This window comes from Carya illinoinensis, chromosome 9, assembly GCF_018687715.1.
Source record: "Carya illinoinensis cultivar Pawnee chromosome 9, C.illinoinensisPawnee_v1, whole genome shotgun sequence".
Lineage (NCBI taxonomy): Eukaryota > Viridiplantae > Streptophyta > Magnoliopsida > Fagales > Juglandaceae > Carya > Carya illinoinensis.
The window spans coordinates 3,735,863-3,750,222 of record NC_056760.1 but is presented as its reverse complement, the minus strand read 5'-3'; the positions used below and the strand labels follow the sequence as shown (position 1 = coordinate 3,750,222).

The window sequence follows — 14,360 nt, the reverse complement described above, 5'->3', positions numbered from 1 at the left end:
TGTAATTTAATGTGATACGTCAGATTGTAAAGTTATTTTTATTGTAAAATATATTTAACAGATTATATAAAACTACGTTAATTTATAAATTTATTTTTGTGTATAATCTCTTTATGTATATATTACTCCTATAAAAATAATATCTTCGAATTCCATCCCGTGATTGAATTGAATTCGTCTTGAAGAGTTCCTTCAGGTGGTGAACAACAACACAGAACGATGGCCGGCTTTGTTTTCTTAGGCCAAAAGAAGCGAGGTATCTGTGTCATAGAAAACTTAATTTATCATTAGTTCCAACACATAATTTAATAGGAAATCCGATAGCCTATGTTAGTGATCAACAATTGCGGTGGTAAAGATGTAAAAAACAAAAAGATGCCATCATTTTTTGCTTATGGGCAACACTAGCCTCTATTCAGATAGTGAAAATATTTCATCTCATTTTATTATTACAATTTTTTTAAATCTCAAAATAATAATAATATTAAAAAAATAATATTTTATTCAACTTTTAACTTTTATATAAAATCATCTCATCTCATTTCACTATCTACACATCAACCTCTGAAGTCTACATAACTTTAATAAGCAACACCTCGAAACAATTTCTAAGTTTTATTGCTCTTCAGCACTAATTTTTGCTTTTTGGGCACGATTCATTCTCTCCTTAGCAATCCTATACTTTCAACTCAAACCATGACTCATCATTAAAGGTCTCCAATCATCCCGCAACTTAGCCAGCTCTAGTTTCTTTATGTAAATGGATCCCAATAATGTCTTTTTACCAAGAGTCATGTCTGATAGATCTGAGACCCCCCAACATCTCTTTTAGATACCCTTTAAAACTTCGACAGAACTGAGATTAATTCGTTTAAGTTATAATTTTAAACTAAGTCTAACATTCAAGCACCCAGCTTCCAAATCACTAAATTCATTTCAATTCAAAACATCTTTACACGTGTGTCTCACAATCTTTTTCAACTCAACACCTCTTTACAAACGAGACTGACAACCTATTTCAACTTTCTATAAATACATCTAAACTCATCTTAGTTTGGTCTCACAAAACTCACTTTGCCAACTCAACTCAATTCACTACTATTCATAAAAAATTCAACTCATATAAACTCAGCTCAACATTCAAACGAGGCCTTAATCTTAAATCATCTATCCCCACTTCCCATATTTGCAGAAAACCACGACATGAGATGAAGTCAAGAAAAGGAAATGACAAATGAAGAATTGACACAGTATTTGATCACTACCAACCTTTCAAATTACCACCCAACTGATCCCTTGTTTGTAACTCCATCCATGGTCCCTTTAAAGGGAAACCCAAAGCAGAAGGTCATACACTTTTTCAACGTCAAGCTTGCAAATAACCCCAGGGAGTCCACTGCTAATCTGTACGATGCCCATAGCAGCAGTAAAGGCTGTATGTAAAACCAACCACATAAACATAGGGATGGAAACTGACCTCTGAAATTCGGCCAGAAGGTCAATCCAAGCACCACACTGACAGTCCAAGTAGAAAATCAAAACCTAAAATATGCCGACTCATGCACACGCCCACACAAGCACCATCTTCTATTAACAGTAGAATACTATTTTATAATCAAGGGCATCACAAGTGCATGCGCCAGACAAACCCCCCCAAAAAAATACCTATTTGTAGAGCCATGTATACTTTCTAAACAGTCAATAAATTCCCTTAGGTAAATAAAGTACTAAATGCATATGGCAGATCTGCCCCACCAGGTAAACAAAACTCCTACAACGATAAAGTGCACCAGAAAAGTAAAATGGTTCCTGCTCCAAATGAATGTAAGTAATTTGAGAACATTAGTTTCTCAGTAATCAGAATAAGAGAACGTAAACCTGGTTTTACATAAACCAAAAGGCAAATATGTTAAAAGTGACATTGCGGCTATTCTGTCTTGCTTACATCAACGCAATAGAAGACTACAAAAATGTTAAAGAATTAACCAGTAAAGTTGCACCCCTGCATCAGATACTAAATAATACTTCAGTGCTGTGTCTGACTTGAAGGGCTGAGCTCGTCTTGCCTTTATCTATATTCATAAGAAAAAGATAATAGGTAAATGGATTACAGGATCAAAAGGTGGACGTCATTAAGGATGCTTATAATACATAACAATATGTTGGGTGCATAACATGGAATTTCAAATCAAACCCCCTTTTATTGTCTGAGCACATAACAATAATGCATTAACAGAGTAGATATTATTCACAGCCTCATATAGCAATATGTTAATCTCAGCAGTGCACCTGCATGCAGAACAAGAGGTCATGAATTAGGCTCCCATGACAATTCAACTCTCCCCATCTTTTATATTTGTTCACAAAAGGATGGCCTCATTAATCAAAAGGCATCTAGATATGTATTCATAGACGTTCACAATACATGAGAAGACATTTCAGCGTTTCCATACATTATACGCATTCTGAACAGTTGAAGCATAAAATCAAACTTCACAAGTATTTTGAAACACCTGAGCAGTATATAAACAAGAAAAGATTTATACTTGTTAACATAAGAAGTCACATTCAGTGAACTAATGCGACTAAATCATGCCTCCAAGCAAATTAAACAGATGACACTGAATCTTCATATCAAGATCCAAAACTGTTTGATGCTGCCTGTAGCTAACTGCATTCAATCTATTTAATTATTCAATAGTTAATTTCGTATATTCATCTTGAATGCAGAATGCACATGCCTAACTAGCCTGAATTAATAATGTCGACTATAGATTTTGTAATAAATATAAATCAATTCCTCAATGACATTGAGACAAGGAGACAAATTATACTAAATCTGATCTTAATATGAATAGAAGTTTAAAGAAAGGTTGAGGTATATGTTTTGTATATTAAAAATTACCTAAACTTCAGGCTCTCCGTTGAAAAAATTGAATGAGTAGATATATGCTTTCCAAAAAATTTCATCATGGTCTTTTTCCTTTACGCTGTCTGCTGCAATGACTGAATTGGTGGACATCACAATTCTTTTATGACATTGCTCAATTTTCAAAACAAATAACAGAAAAGGAAAAAAGACCGAAATGGATATTTTTGGGACACAAAGGTTTTATGTTATATGTGCAATTTTTCAAGAGACGAACTTGAAATCTAGATGATTTTTCAAGCACGAACATATATTCTCCCCTGAGAGGTCAATATTGGTTTTCCTTTTCTTGACCATGCATCACCAAGTAAACAGAAAGTACAAAATTTGTGGAACTAATCAAATTAAATGAAGGTGTCATCCCCAAAATAATTACATAACACGAATTCTGAAAGATAAGAAGCTCAAATTTCTATAGAATGCATTCGTAAAACAATGGAGGGTGTCTAGTTAAACAAGACTAGAATCTTGATAAGGAAGCAAGGGAAGACGAAAAAAAAAAAGTGCACTGTCAATGCAAGTAGAACTACAATCAGCAGTGTCAACTGATCTAATTAATCAGCACTTAGCGACGCTCTACAAAGTGTTCAATGGCGAAAAAACTGTCGAATATTCCAAAGATGGAAAGCCCCCTCTATCTTATCAAGACGCAGTTAAGCTCCGTGAGGATGCCGAGCTGCTATGCAAAGGAATGCTTCAGATAACCTTTTTGTTCTGAACAAGAAAATGGGTTCCATTTTTCTTTCCTCTAGTTTCTCATCGATCAAACATAAAACAAAAATCAACCAGAATAACAGATCGAGTGCAATAAAAAAAGCATAGTACTAAAGCAATAAAAATTCATAATTCCAACCAAACTCAATTTAAAGATGGATAGGATACATACAACCTCAAGCCTTACCAGCTCAACAAACAATATAACATAAAATTAACTAAAAGCGACGATTCAAGTATCCTTTAATAAATCGTGGAACCTCTGACTCCGAAGCTTAAAAGTCTGAGAACAACGATAAAAAGTGGAGTCCATATCCTTCATGGTCTCATATCCACAGAATTAAGATATTAAAAATATCTCTGAAAAATATTAGGGTTTTCTTTTTAACCCGATTCCAATAATTGGACAGCAAAATCCTCAGATTTCCGATCAGACCCCCGTCTCATTCTCGAAGTCAGACACACAGAAACCCTCTTATCGGCTGTTATCATTCCCACGCCACCAAAGGAGAATCACAACCCTGACAAATGAGCACGCGGTCGCCTACCTTCTTTGCTGAAATTAAACCCTAACAAAAATCAAAGCAAGTAATCCCGAAAATAAAATAACAAGAACAGAGCATATATTTGTGTGCAAAATGAGTTCTAATTTAAAAATTAAGATTAAAAGAAAAACTCAAAATAAGAAAATAAAAAACAAATTCTTTCCTTTCTCTCCTTTCTAAAAACAAAAATAAAAGACAGACGATCGTTTTATTTGTCAGAATTGTAATTCTCCTCCGCTAACGCTGAAATAACGATAATAATCGATAAACAAGATCATTCAATATGTGTAACAAAGAGAATGAAAGGAAAAAGATCGATTCAAGATTTCTCGATAGATTTTCGCAATGAAAGATTATATAATATAGATCTAGAAAGAAAGATTAAGGAGGTGGGGTCCAATACACACTTGTCCTTTTATCAGAGTTTAATATTTTTTAAAAGAATAATATTATATACCATCGTGAAATATATAAGTGTCATATAATCATTTTGAAAAAGAGTATGGTCTATTATTAAAAAATTAATTTTATTTTCATATAAATTCTATATTTATTTATTTTTTAAAAAAATAATTACATGACCCTTACACACTCACAATTATAAATATCATTTCTTTTTTTCAAATAATGATATATACAAAAATCAAATATATATATATATATATATATCTGCAGATCTTTTATAAAAAAGTGAATTTAATTACCTTAAAAAATGTTCAAACATTTTTTTTTAATCGAATCCACTTTTTACAAAAGATTTTCATAAAATTTGTGTATTTAAAATTTGCTCAGAGCATCCTTATCCGATTTTCTATCCTCATTCTTATAATTTAACTCAAAATCACATTTTCTCAAATTTATTCCTAAATTTTATTCATCTTCTAAAAACCTCCTACATCGCATTCCCCATCCCTATCTCTATTCTATTAAATAATATTTCTCTATTCTTTTTTTATTACTTTTTTCTCTCTCTTCTATTTACAATCCTAACTACTAACTCTTTTGTCTTATTATCTATTTTTCAAATATCATTTTCTACTAAATATTTATATGATTTTGACTACTCAATATAGTATTTTTTAAAACCAACCATCGTATTATAAAAATAGTAAATATTATTAATAAATTAATGCATTTTCTAACGTGATGGCAAATTTTTTTAAAAGAGTACTCTTTATCAATTAAAGATTAATGAGGATCCGTAGTCACGTATTGGTGATATAATTTTTTTAATTAGATGTAACGGTAATATTACTTGTCCTTTCTGCAACGGTCATATTTTTTATCCTTTTTACAACGATAATATTCTTTGTCATTTTCCCAATGGTAACATTTTTTGTCTTTTCTCTAACGGTAACTTTTTTTGTATTCTCTCAAACAGTAACATTTTTTGTTTGTAGTGTAACGGTAACTTTTTTCTCTATAAATACGCATATTGCTAACATTCACATTCTCACAAACTCAAGTCTCATTTCATTTATAGAACAGAGATTCTATTCTATCATTTGATCTCCAACTCCCTTCATCAAATGGCTCGTATATTCTTTCGCAAATTATTGACATACGTATCATCTGAAGATGATAGCGATGTTCATACTGAGGAGGTCGATGGACAGTCATCGAGGCAGCGTGACAATAGGCACCCACGTAAGTTTATTCGGCGTGATCATGCCAGGGGCATGAGTGCCTATTTCGTGAGTATTTCGTAGAGAATCTAGTATATCCCTCGAATCTATTTCTAAGGAGATTTCGGATGAACCGTCCCCTATTTTTTCGTATTCTAAATGAGATAGAGTCTTACGAGCCGTATTTCGTCCAGAGAAGAGATAATGCCGGAAGATTCGGTTTATCTTCTATGCAAAAAATAACCGCAGCACTTAGAATGCTGGCGTATGGGGTTACTGGAGATTTTATGGATGAATACATACGCATTGGTGAAAGCACCGCAATGGAGAGACTAAAAAAATTCTCTGAGACAATAGTAAGTGTTTTTTCAGATGAATATTTGCGGTCTTCAAATGCTAATGATATAGCCCGATTGCTACTGGTCGGTGAACAACGAGGATTCCCATGAATGCTCGAAAGCATTAATTGCATGCATTGGAAGTGAAAAAATTGTCCCGCAGCCTGGAAAGGTATGTACTCTGGCCACATCCGTAAACCAACTATTATTTTAGAAGCAGTTGCTTCATATGATCTTTGGATATGACATGCATTTTTAGGTATGCCCGGTTCATATATTAAAAAGAGAAAGGGCTCAGAATGGTTGTAAATATGCTCAGCATGCATAAGTAAGGTGGCGAACATCGATTGGCTGCAAAACCCCACTTGAATGCTGATTGCCTTTTGCGGAAAGTACCACAAACTGCAATATGGTAATCCGAATGAGGATTATCCCGCCATATCGATGGGTCCCTTAATACACTAGTGAATTACCCGCAGTATAACCATCATCATAGCCTATTAACAGCTCCCCTTCCCCGAGATATATGAATAACTACAAAGAATCCAAAAAGATTGCACAAATTCAAGCAAACTTCAAGGAAACTGTCACAACCACAATATTATTATCTAACAAGATTGTATTGATCATAAGAATAGGCAAGAGCTCTAGCTATAGGATCTACACGGTGAAAATGAGAAATTCTTGCATGATATTATCAAGTGTGGATTTCTAGCAACTTAAAAGGCTTAAATAAACAAAAGGCATTTGTTAAGCATGCGTCCATTGTTACTCTTTTAATGAAAAATTTTCCTTTTACTTACTCAAAAAACGATGCGTATACAAGTGGAAATGAGGAGGACAACAAATATACATTTATATAACTACATATGTTAACCTCCTTAAGCATGGAAAATCAAGGCTTTTTCAAGTCTGAAAAGCCTTATATCAAGTGGGAAAAAACCATAACAAGTTAAGATCATACACCACATGTTGCCCTGTGTTAGCTATTGTGGAAGAACAAGTTACATATATGCCACTAATTCAAAAAGCAAACGAATCCCAAATATACATTTATTTCATTTTATTTTGTTTATTTTTTGCTTTCATTGTCCCTCTTCTGCCGAGCAGGAATAGAGCCTAAAACTAAGTTCATTCACTTCCTTTACCACTTGAGATAAGGACATAAGGAAAGCCGAGTATCTTGAAGCTGTAAGTGGTCAGCCTCACATAATAACACCATCCGTAAATGATCATGGGGAGACTGTATATGAATTATCATATGAATGCACCTATCCAAAAAGCATCCAAACTTCTTTCCCAATCTCCATTAATAAGCACAAAGTAATCTATCAAGTAAGCCTTATAACAAGCATCCAAGAGAACTTGAACTTTAGATTTGGGGGGGACCATACCCCCAAGCCCAAGCCCTTTAACACTTAAGCCAACCCCTAGGGGTTAATCTATCATACTTAACAAAGTTCATTCAGGTTTTTTCAATTTTTTTATAAGTAAACACAACTATACTAAGCACGAGGGGCACAACCCTCATCTGCAGGATCTATATAAGAGAAAGTACCCAACAAAGATCAAAGACAATGAAAAAGAGTACAAAAATCTGCATAGGTAGAAACATCAACAGAGGCATAAATGTAACTCAACTTGAAATGGACTTAAGAAATTGTAGAGTCAAACGAATCTTGGGCTCGCAGACTTCAAATTTTCAAGAATTTCATTTTCTCTAAAAGCACCACCATATAAAATAAACTGTACCCCAAATGACATTAAGTTTGTTCAACCAAACTTTCTTTCCCAACATGCCAAAAGTTCCACCCAATTAGGCATAACTCAGTGAACTCCAAACATCTTAAGGATCAAAAACCACACATCTTACACCATGTCACAATGGAGGAAGAGATGATCAACAGTTTCCCATTTCATTTAAATATACAACACCAGTCTGTCAAAACAATATGACAGTTGTAAAGACTATCCATAGTAAGGTTGCCGTAAATTAATTTGTTGCTTTCAAGCCTGGAACCTGAAACATTTGTGTAACGATATGACCCAAAACTAAGCTTGATTTGGTTAAGTTTGTGAACAGGCTGGATTCTTAACCCAACATTTTCACTTAATTTTTTTTTTTTTGCAAGTAAGAGAACATTTTATTAAAACAAGTAAAGAGGCATCGCCCAAAACCACAGGTAGTATATGAAGTTTCACTTATCACAAAGTTAAATTGAACAACTTCAAAAAGTTCAATTACTAGCAAACCCAACTTATAAATTTATCACCCATGCAACATTATTCCCAAAGAGAACAGTTAACAACAAAGGTAAACAGTATAAAGCTGATAAGTCCAATTCAACGGAGCAACCATACAGGCTTAAATGTATCTGCTAGTTGGCAAACATAAGTATTTCTTTTTTCTTGTAATTTGGTTGGCACCCATTACGTGGGGAGATATAACATTTGGAGCTACTCTTCTAAAGTGTAATTGCTCCAGTGAGCTTGGTATTCAGTAAAAGTAGGGCAAGCCCAAATATTCATACACGTATCAAACCCAAATATTCATAAATATTCAAACCCAAAAATGCAAATGAGAAATTTATACCTGCGATTTGCAGAAAACACCGAGATCAGCAAATGAGAAGAGCTGCGATTATGAAATAATCAGAGATTGTGATTTCAGCAAACACCTAACTAAAAACTTGATAGCCGTGTACCATCGGGAGAATTTTCAGCTCTCACAGCTCTCTCATGGCGTCGAGAGGAAGAAAAAAGGGAAGAGATAAACAGCAAAAAGAGAGGGAGGAAACAACCAGAGAAGAAAAATTGACTACCCAATCGGGGAAGACAATCAACCAAAGAATCGAAATAGCTAGTTTTTCTCTTACTTTATTCGGCGATTCACTGGTGCATCGATGGTGCTTGAAGTGTGAGGGAGGAAGCAAACCGTTTACCCTAGCGAGAGGGAAGAACAGGCGGGACGGAAGGGGCGAAATAGGAGCCAAATGCACGATGCAGATGTACAGTAGATCAACAAAGATGGGGATTTCCTGTACAGATCGGAAAGGTAGATCGCAAAATGGGAAATAGGATGTGGGGTGGTTTTTGTGCAAAACCCTAAAAAAATCCCTAAATTATAAGGAAAACTTTCATATGCAGACCCGGATGGGGATGCTCTCTTAGCATTACGTACCTTTCTCTAAAATGCTTAACCCATTTTTGATATAAAATAATAATAATAATAATAATAATAATAATAATGGAATAGTAATACAATTATTTTATAACTATTTTATGACTCTATAATAACAAATATTTTCTGGTTCAGGCACATCAAAATTAAAATAAGATTTTGTTAATATATTATTAAAGTAGTTGTGCAAAAGTTATGCATTAGCCATATCTTTACCACTTCTATTTTATTCTATCCCCAACTGATTTTCTATTTTTTTCAACTGATTTTCTATTTTTTATACTTTTCTTTTATCATATTTTTGATAATTATATATTTAACAATATGTTTTCTATCAATTATTTTGATCTTAAATAGGCATCACATCATGTTCTAACTACATAAATTGTTCAATGTAGCTAATTTTGTAAGTTTTCTTTTCTCTAATAATCCAAACATTGAAGCTAAGTTCAAGATTATTATTATTATTATTTTTAAAGAAAGATTATATTTTATATTCTTGATAATGAAATAAATTCCTATGACTCGTTTGAATTTAGAGATAAAAAAATTGAATTAAAATTAAAAAAATAAATTATTTATTATATTTTATATAAAAATTTAAAAAATTTATAATGATAAAATAAAATAAAATAAAATACTTTTTATATCCAAACGAGTTCTTATCTCCTGACTTGTGGGCCCCATGCACGGTCACATGCGCGTGCTTGGTCATATCGGGATTTTTCGATCTTTACTATCTTGTACTTATAATATACACTCATGTTTATCCGTACGAAAGAGAACTTAGACGTGGTAGATGTAGTAGAGAAAGAAAATCTCCGATAAAAACGTCAAAATAATTGCTTGCAGTGGGCTGGTTGGGGGTCTCCGATCTAAACCTTACAGCCCACTCCTTTAGTTATCTCATACAACATTTTTGTGAAACGTGATATTTTTATTTTAGTTAATTTAATTGTAGATGTCAATTTGGTAATTAACAATCGATTTGTACGACTTATTGACCCCATGATTACAACAACGATGACTTCCTTAATTCCTCATGTCAATAAATTATAATTAAGGTTGTACATTCAGTACGTACGTACGTGCATGTGCATGGCAGCTAGCCGTTGTATCTAGAAAGGTAAGGATTCGCATATGAGCGAGAGGCCGGGAGACGAGGGAAAGAGATCAATATATACAGAGAGTTGAACGTATTAATTAACAATAACAGCACTATCAGAATCAGAATCCTGAAACAATCTTTGGCGAGCACGTAGCTAATCTTATTCTTCGTAAGTACATACCACGCCTGCAGGCCATTATACATTAATATTCGGTATATATGCTACTTTATGTATTAATTTGAGAATATATATATATATATATATATTGATCATCTTGTGATCAAGGGCAGCGAGGGGAAACAACTCCTGCGTAAGCCAATTTCACACTGTTGCACAGAGCCTCGGTAGCCGTCTTCTGATCTCCAGCTTGGCCTTTCAGGTTAATGTTCTGCAACAAAATCCCCTGACATGGAAAGTTCTTGCTGCAATCGAATTTTATGGCCACTTCAGAAGCGCTCGTCCCCTGGATGTTCTTGTAAAGCACATTTTTTACTTGAACTGCCGTGCCCTATACATACATACAAATACGATCATTATAATCAATCAGACAGACATCAGTCATCAAAATATATTTGATATTGCCTCTTAGATCTACATGCATATATATGGCTAGCTTGTTATGATCTTTAATTACCTGTTTTTTGCATGGCTTGTCTTGGTCACAGTAGCTTTGGTCGATTATTATGGGATTAGTCACGTTATACATTTCTACGTTCTGGAATTTGATGTTGCCTGCGCTTCCTGATCCTCCCTGCAGATTATTGGCCGGACTAATTAATTACTATTAATTATTAATTACATGATGTCATCATGTGGTAATTTTAAGGAAAAGATAGAGATCAGAATTAATTATATGGATTAAATATCAAACACTAACTAGTAATATAATTAGCGATCGACCTGCCAAGTCTTGATTCTCACTCCATTTGTGGTTCCAGAAAGCTTAGCTCCATCCACGGTTATTCCCGATACATAAGCTTCCGAATTTCCAGAGCCCAAGCTTCCAATACTGAGCTCATGATCATGAAAAAGCTTAAAAATATCAGTGCTGATCTAATTTATTTAGATATTCATTAATATATTGATTGAAATCGCATGCAAATGTTTAGATGATCAGTCGTCTGAAACCTGATTCCATGACCTGGTCCGCAGGTTATATCCGTGGCTTGCAGGTTTTTGGATCCGCTTACAATTGAAATGCAATCATCACCTTTTGATTAACACATCAAAACTGAATAAATCTTTTATCCCGAAAATAAATAAAGTATATATATGCATGGCTTTAGTCAATTTTAGTACTGGATTTTAGGCATACCCGTTCCTATAACACAACTCGATATCCGGATGTTTTGAGTATCTGTGACATGAATTCCATCGGTGTTGGGGCTCTCCTCTGGGGCAGTTATAGTCAGCTTGGAAGCCTGAACGTTGGAGCATTTTTCAAAAGAAACATGAATTTGTTGCGCGTCTTGGATCTTCAAGTTCTTCACGATCAAATTCGTGCATCGATAGAAGGTTAGGGCCTGCCAAGGAACACGTGCGTACATAATTGACAGAAGAATGAGTAGTGAATTAAGGAATTAGCAAGTATCGACCGAACAATTAACATGATTAATTGTCAATGTTCTTTGGTCTTTAAAGAACGATTGATCTAATTAAAATTAATCAAAATCATACACATCGAAAGAACTTCATCAATAAAGGATGACAAACATACCGTCGGTGCATCCTTGCAAGGCTGCGGCCAGTCAATGAAACCATAAGAATCGTCAGCGCTTTTGATTAGGAGCAAATAATATTTGGTAGATCTAAACAGACATGATTGACAAATCGTTGGGTTTCCTAGCTAGCTAATCACGGCTTACCAGATCTTTATTGATTTTGCAGGAGTTTTGCCACCATAGTTTCCCATTGCCATTGATGGTTCCACCACCTTCAACTGATAAATTCTGAACACTGTCGAAGAGTAGCCAGTGTCTGCCATCTTCGCCGTAATCCGATTGATCGTCAGACGCTTCTATGCTTCCAGAAATCTGACGATTTTCATCATGGAAAATACAGCATAATTACGTACCCAAGAGAAATATACTGCTTGATCACCTTTTGAATAATATATAGCTTTATGATTAATTACCATGTTCGATACATATATAGATACACACGCATACCTGTATTGTAAGATCAGATTTGCAGGGACCAGAGAATGTTATTGGCTTAAGACGGTATTTTTTCTGAGGCACCACCAGATCAACAACTCCTTGAGATGAACAAGCTACCTTCCAAGCCTTCATGAATGCCTGAAAGAACCAATGTCGTGGAAGAGTTTACGTACATAAAAAAGGAAGAATAAACTGTATAAAATACTCATAACATTTCAAACTGTAACAATATATATAACCGGCCCTTTTCGTGCTCATGACTTCTATATATCTACTACTGATCATACGGACTTAGAGTTGTATAACTGAAAATAATGTATTCATGTACTCAAATCAAGTATTAATTATGTCCGGTACTGCCCCCATAATGGAAACACAAAAAAGCCTTAAGCAAAATAGATTTAAGACCCTAAATCTAAGAGTACCTCCGTGTCGTCATGAGTACCATCACCTTCAGCACCAAAGTCGTCGACATTAACTGTTTTAATCGAAGTAGTACTGGAAATGCTACCCACTCTAACAAACCTCTTCAAACTTAAGGCATCAGTTACTGCCTTGATCAAGTCCTTAAAATCACCGTCCGCAATGTTGCTGAAGTACGAAGAATACGCTTGAGAATCATGCCCAGATTCTTCATGACCAAAATGACGAAGTACTGGGTTTGGTTGCGAAGTACTGCTATAACATGAAATGGCCGAGGAGAGCATGATTATGAAAAATGGGAGCAGAAGTCTAGCTTGTAGGGCCATTGTTTCGTCTTTTGTGTGAAGGAGAAGGGATCGATACTCGAAAGCGTAGGGAATGTTGAGATGATGAGATGCAGGTTTATAGCTTGGTAAGTGAAAAGCACGTCATGACGAGCTGTGTATTTATAGAGAGAGATCGAGCGGGGCGGATTTTTAGGTTCTTTTCCACATGCATGATGACTCTTCAGGTGTGGTTTGAGCCCCTGAGAAATAAGAGATTAAGACGAAATGCCCTCTTGGGCATGCATGCGGCAGTTTCTGACTTTTGCTCCATATACACGTGCATGAATATGCTCTAGTTACTTGCATGCATTGATATGCCTCCATACCGTATATAGTAAAGTACTATACGTAAATTAAATGTCCCCGATATTTTTTTTTTTTCGATTTAGTATAAATCCAGAGTCGATCATCACAATCTGAACCAATATTAACGAGTCTTCATTAAAAAACAATTTGCGTATTAAGTAGTCCTAAAAAAGAACAAGAATAGCGACGTTAAGCTAATAATCTCATTTTCAAAAGCAGAAATGCTATGTACGTACGTAGGCGCTGCTGCTTCTTGCGTGAAGTTTTCGGTCTTTATCGATCCATGTATAATAATTTTAGTGGTGAACGTATAAATATATATATATACACATGTACATACATACCATGTATGCAGGTTAGAGATTGTAATATATAACACGATTTGTGAACCCAATATAAAATAAACAAGCTTGAATTTGATATAAATGAGTTTTAATCAAAATGAGTACTTGAATACTCGATAAAACATGATTAATAAACAAGTCAAGTGCAGGTCAAGTCACGAAACCCGCTATCAAACAGCCTGTGTATAACATAAATAAATTATATTTTTAAATTTTATAAACATTTAGTCTTGGGTCTTTTTTTTTGTTGGGAATTCGTGATATTAATTTTAGTATTTGATTATGTTATATATCAAAATATTAAACTTTTTTTTGTTAATATTTACTTTTATTTTATGAAAATATTACTTTTCTTATATAT

The 14,360-nt window shown here is 34.3% G+C and overlaps 1 protein-coding gene and 1 long non-coding RNA gene across 2 annotated transcripts; both read right to left on the bottom strand.

The window, feature by feature from the left end:
* Positions 1 to 1,796: 1,796 nt before the first annotated feature.
* Positions 1,797 to 4,595, bottom strand: LOC122275115. The gene is made up of 2 exons (XR_006228489.1): positions 2,906 to 4,595; positions 1,797 to 2,289 (listed from the first exon to the last, which is right to left on the bottom strand). It is a non-coding gene; the product is annotated as an uncharacterized LOC122275115 (long non-coding RNA).
* Positions 4,596 to 10,556: 5,961 nt separating this feature from the next.
* On the bottom strand, positions 10,557 to 13,448 carry LOC122277239 (polygalacturonase-like). Its single transcript, XM_043087173.1, has 9 exons — positions 13,026 to 13,448; positions 12,610 to 12,738; positions 12,307 to 12,474; positions 12,159 to 12,179; positions 11,757 to 11,964; positions 11,570 to 11,651; positions 11,342 to 11,450; positions 11,076 to 11,192; positions 10,557 to 10,949 (listed from the first exon to the last, which is right to left on the bottom strand). Exons 1-9 carry the CDS (start codon positions 13,347 to 13,349, stop codon positions 10,722 to 10,724), a joined length of 1,386 nt encoding a protein of 461 aa, XP_042943107.1. The 5' UTR covers positions 13,350 to 13,448; the 3' UTR covers positions 10,557 to 10,721.
* Positions 13,449 to 14,360: the final 912 nt, after the last annotated feature.

Bases quoted from the DNA above. Each gene is read 5' to 3' on its own strand.
- LOC122277239 (XM_043087173.1), bottom strand. From the start codon at position 13,349: ATGGCCCTACAAGCTAGACTTCTGCTCCCATTTTTCATAATCATGCTC. The intron at 12,739-13,025 runs GTACTCTTAGAT...TGGTTCTTTCAG, and splicing joins GTACTCATGACGACACGGAG to GCATTCATGAAGGCTTGGAA. The intron at 10,950-11,075 runs GTAATTAAAGAT...ATGTATGTATAG, and splicing joins ACAAGCCATGCAAAAAACAG to GGCACGGCAGTTCAAGTAAA.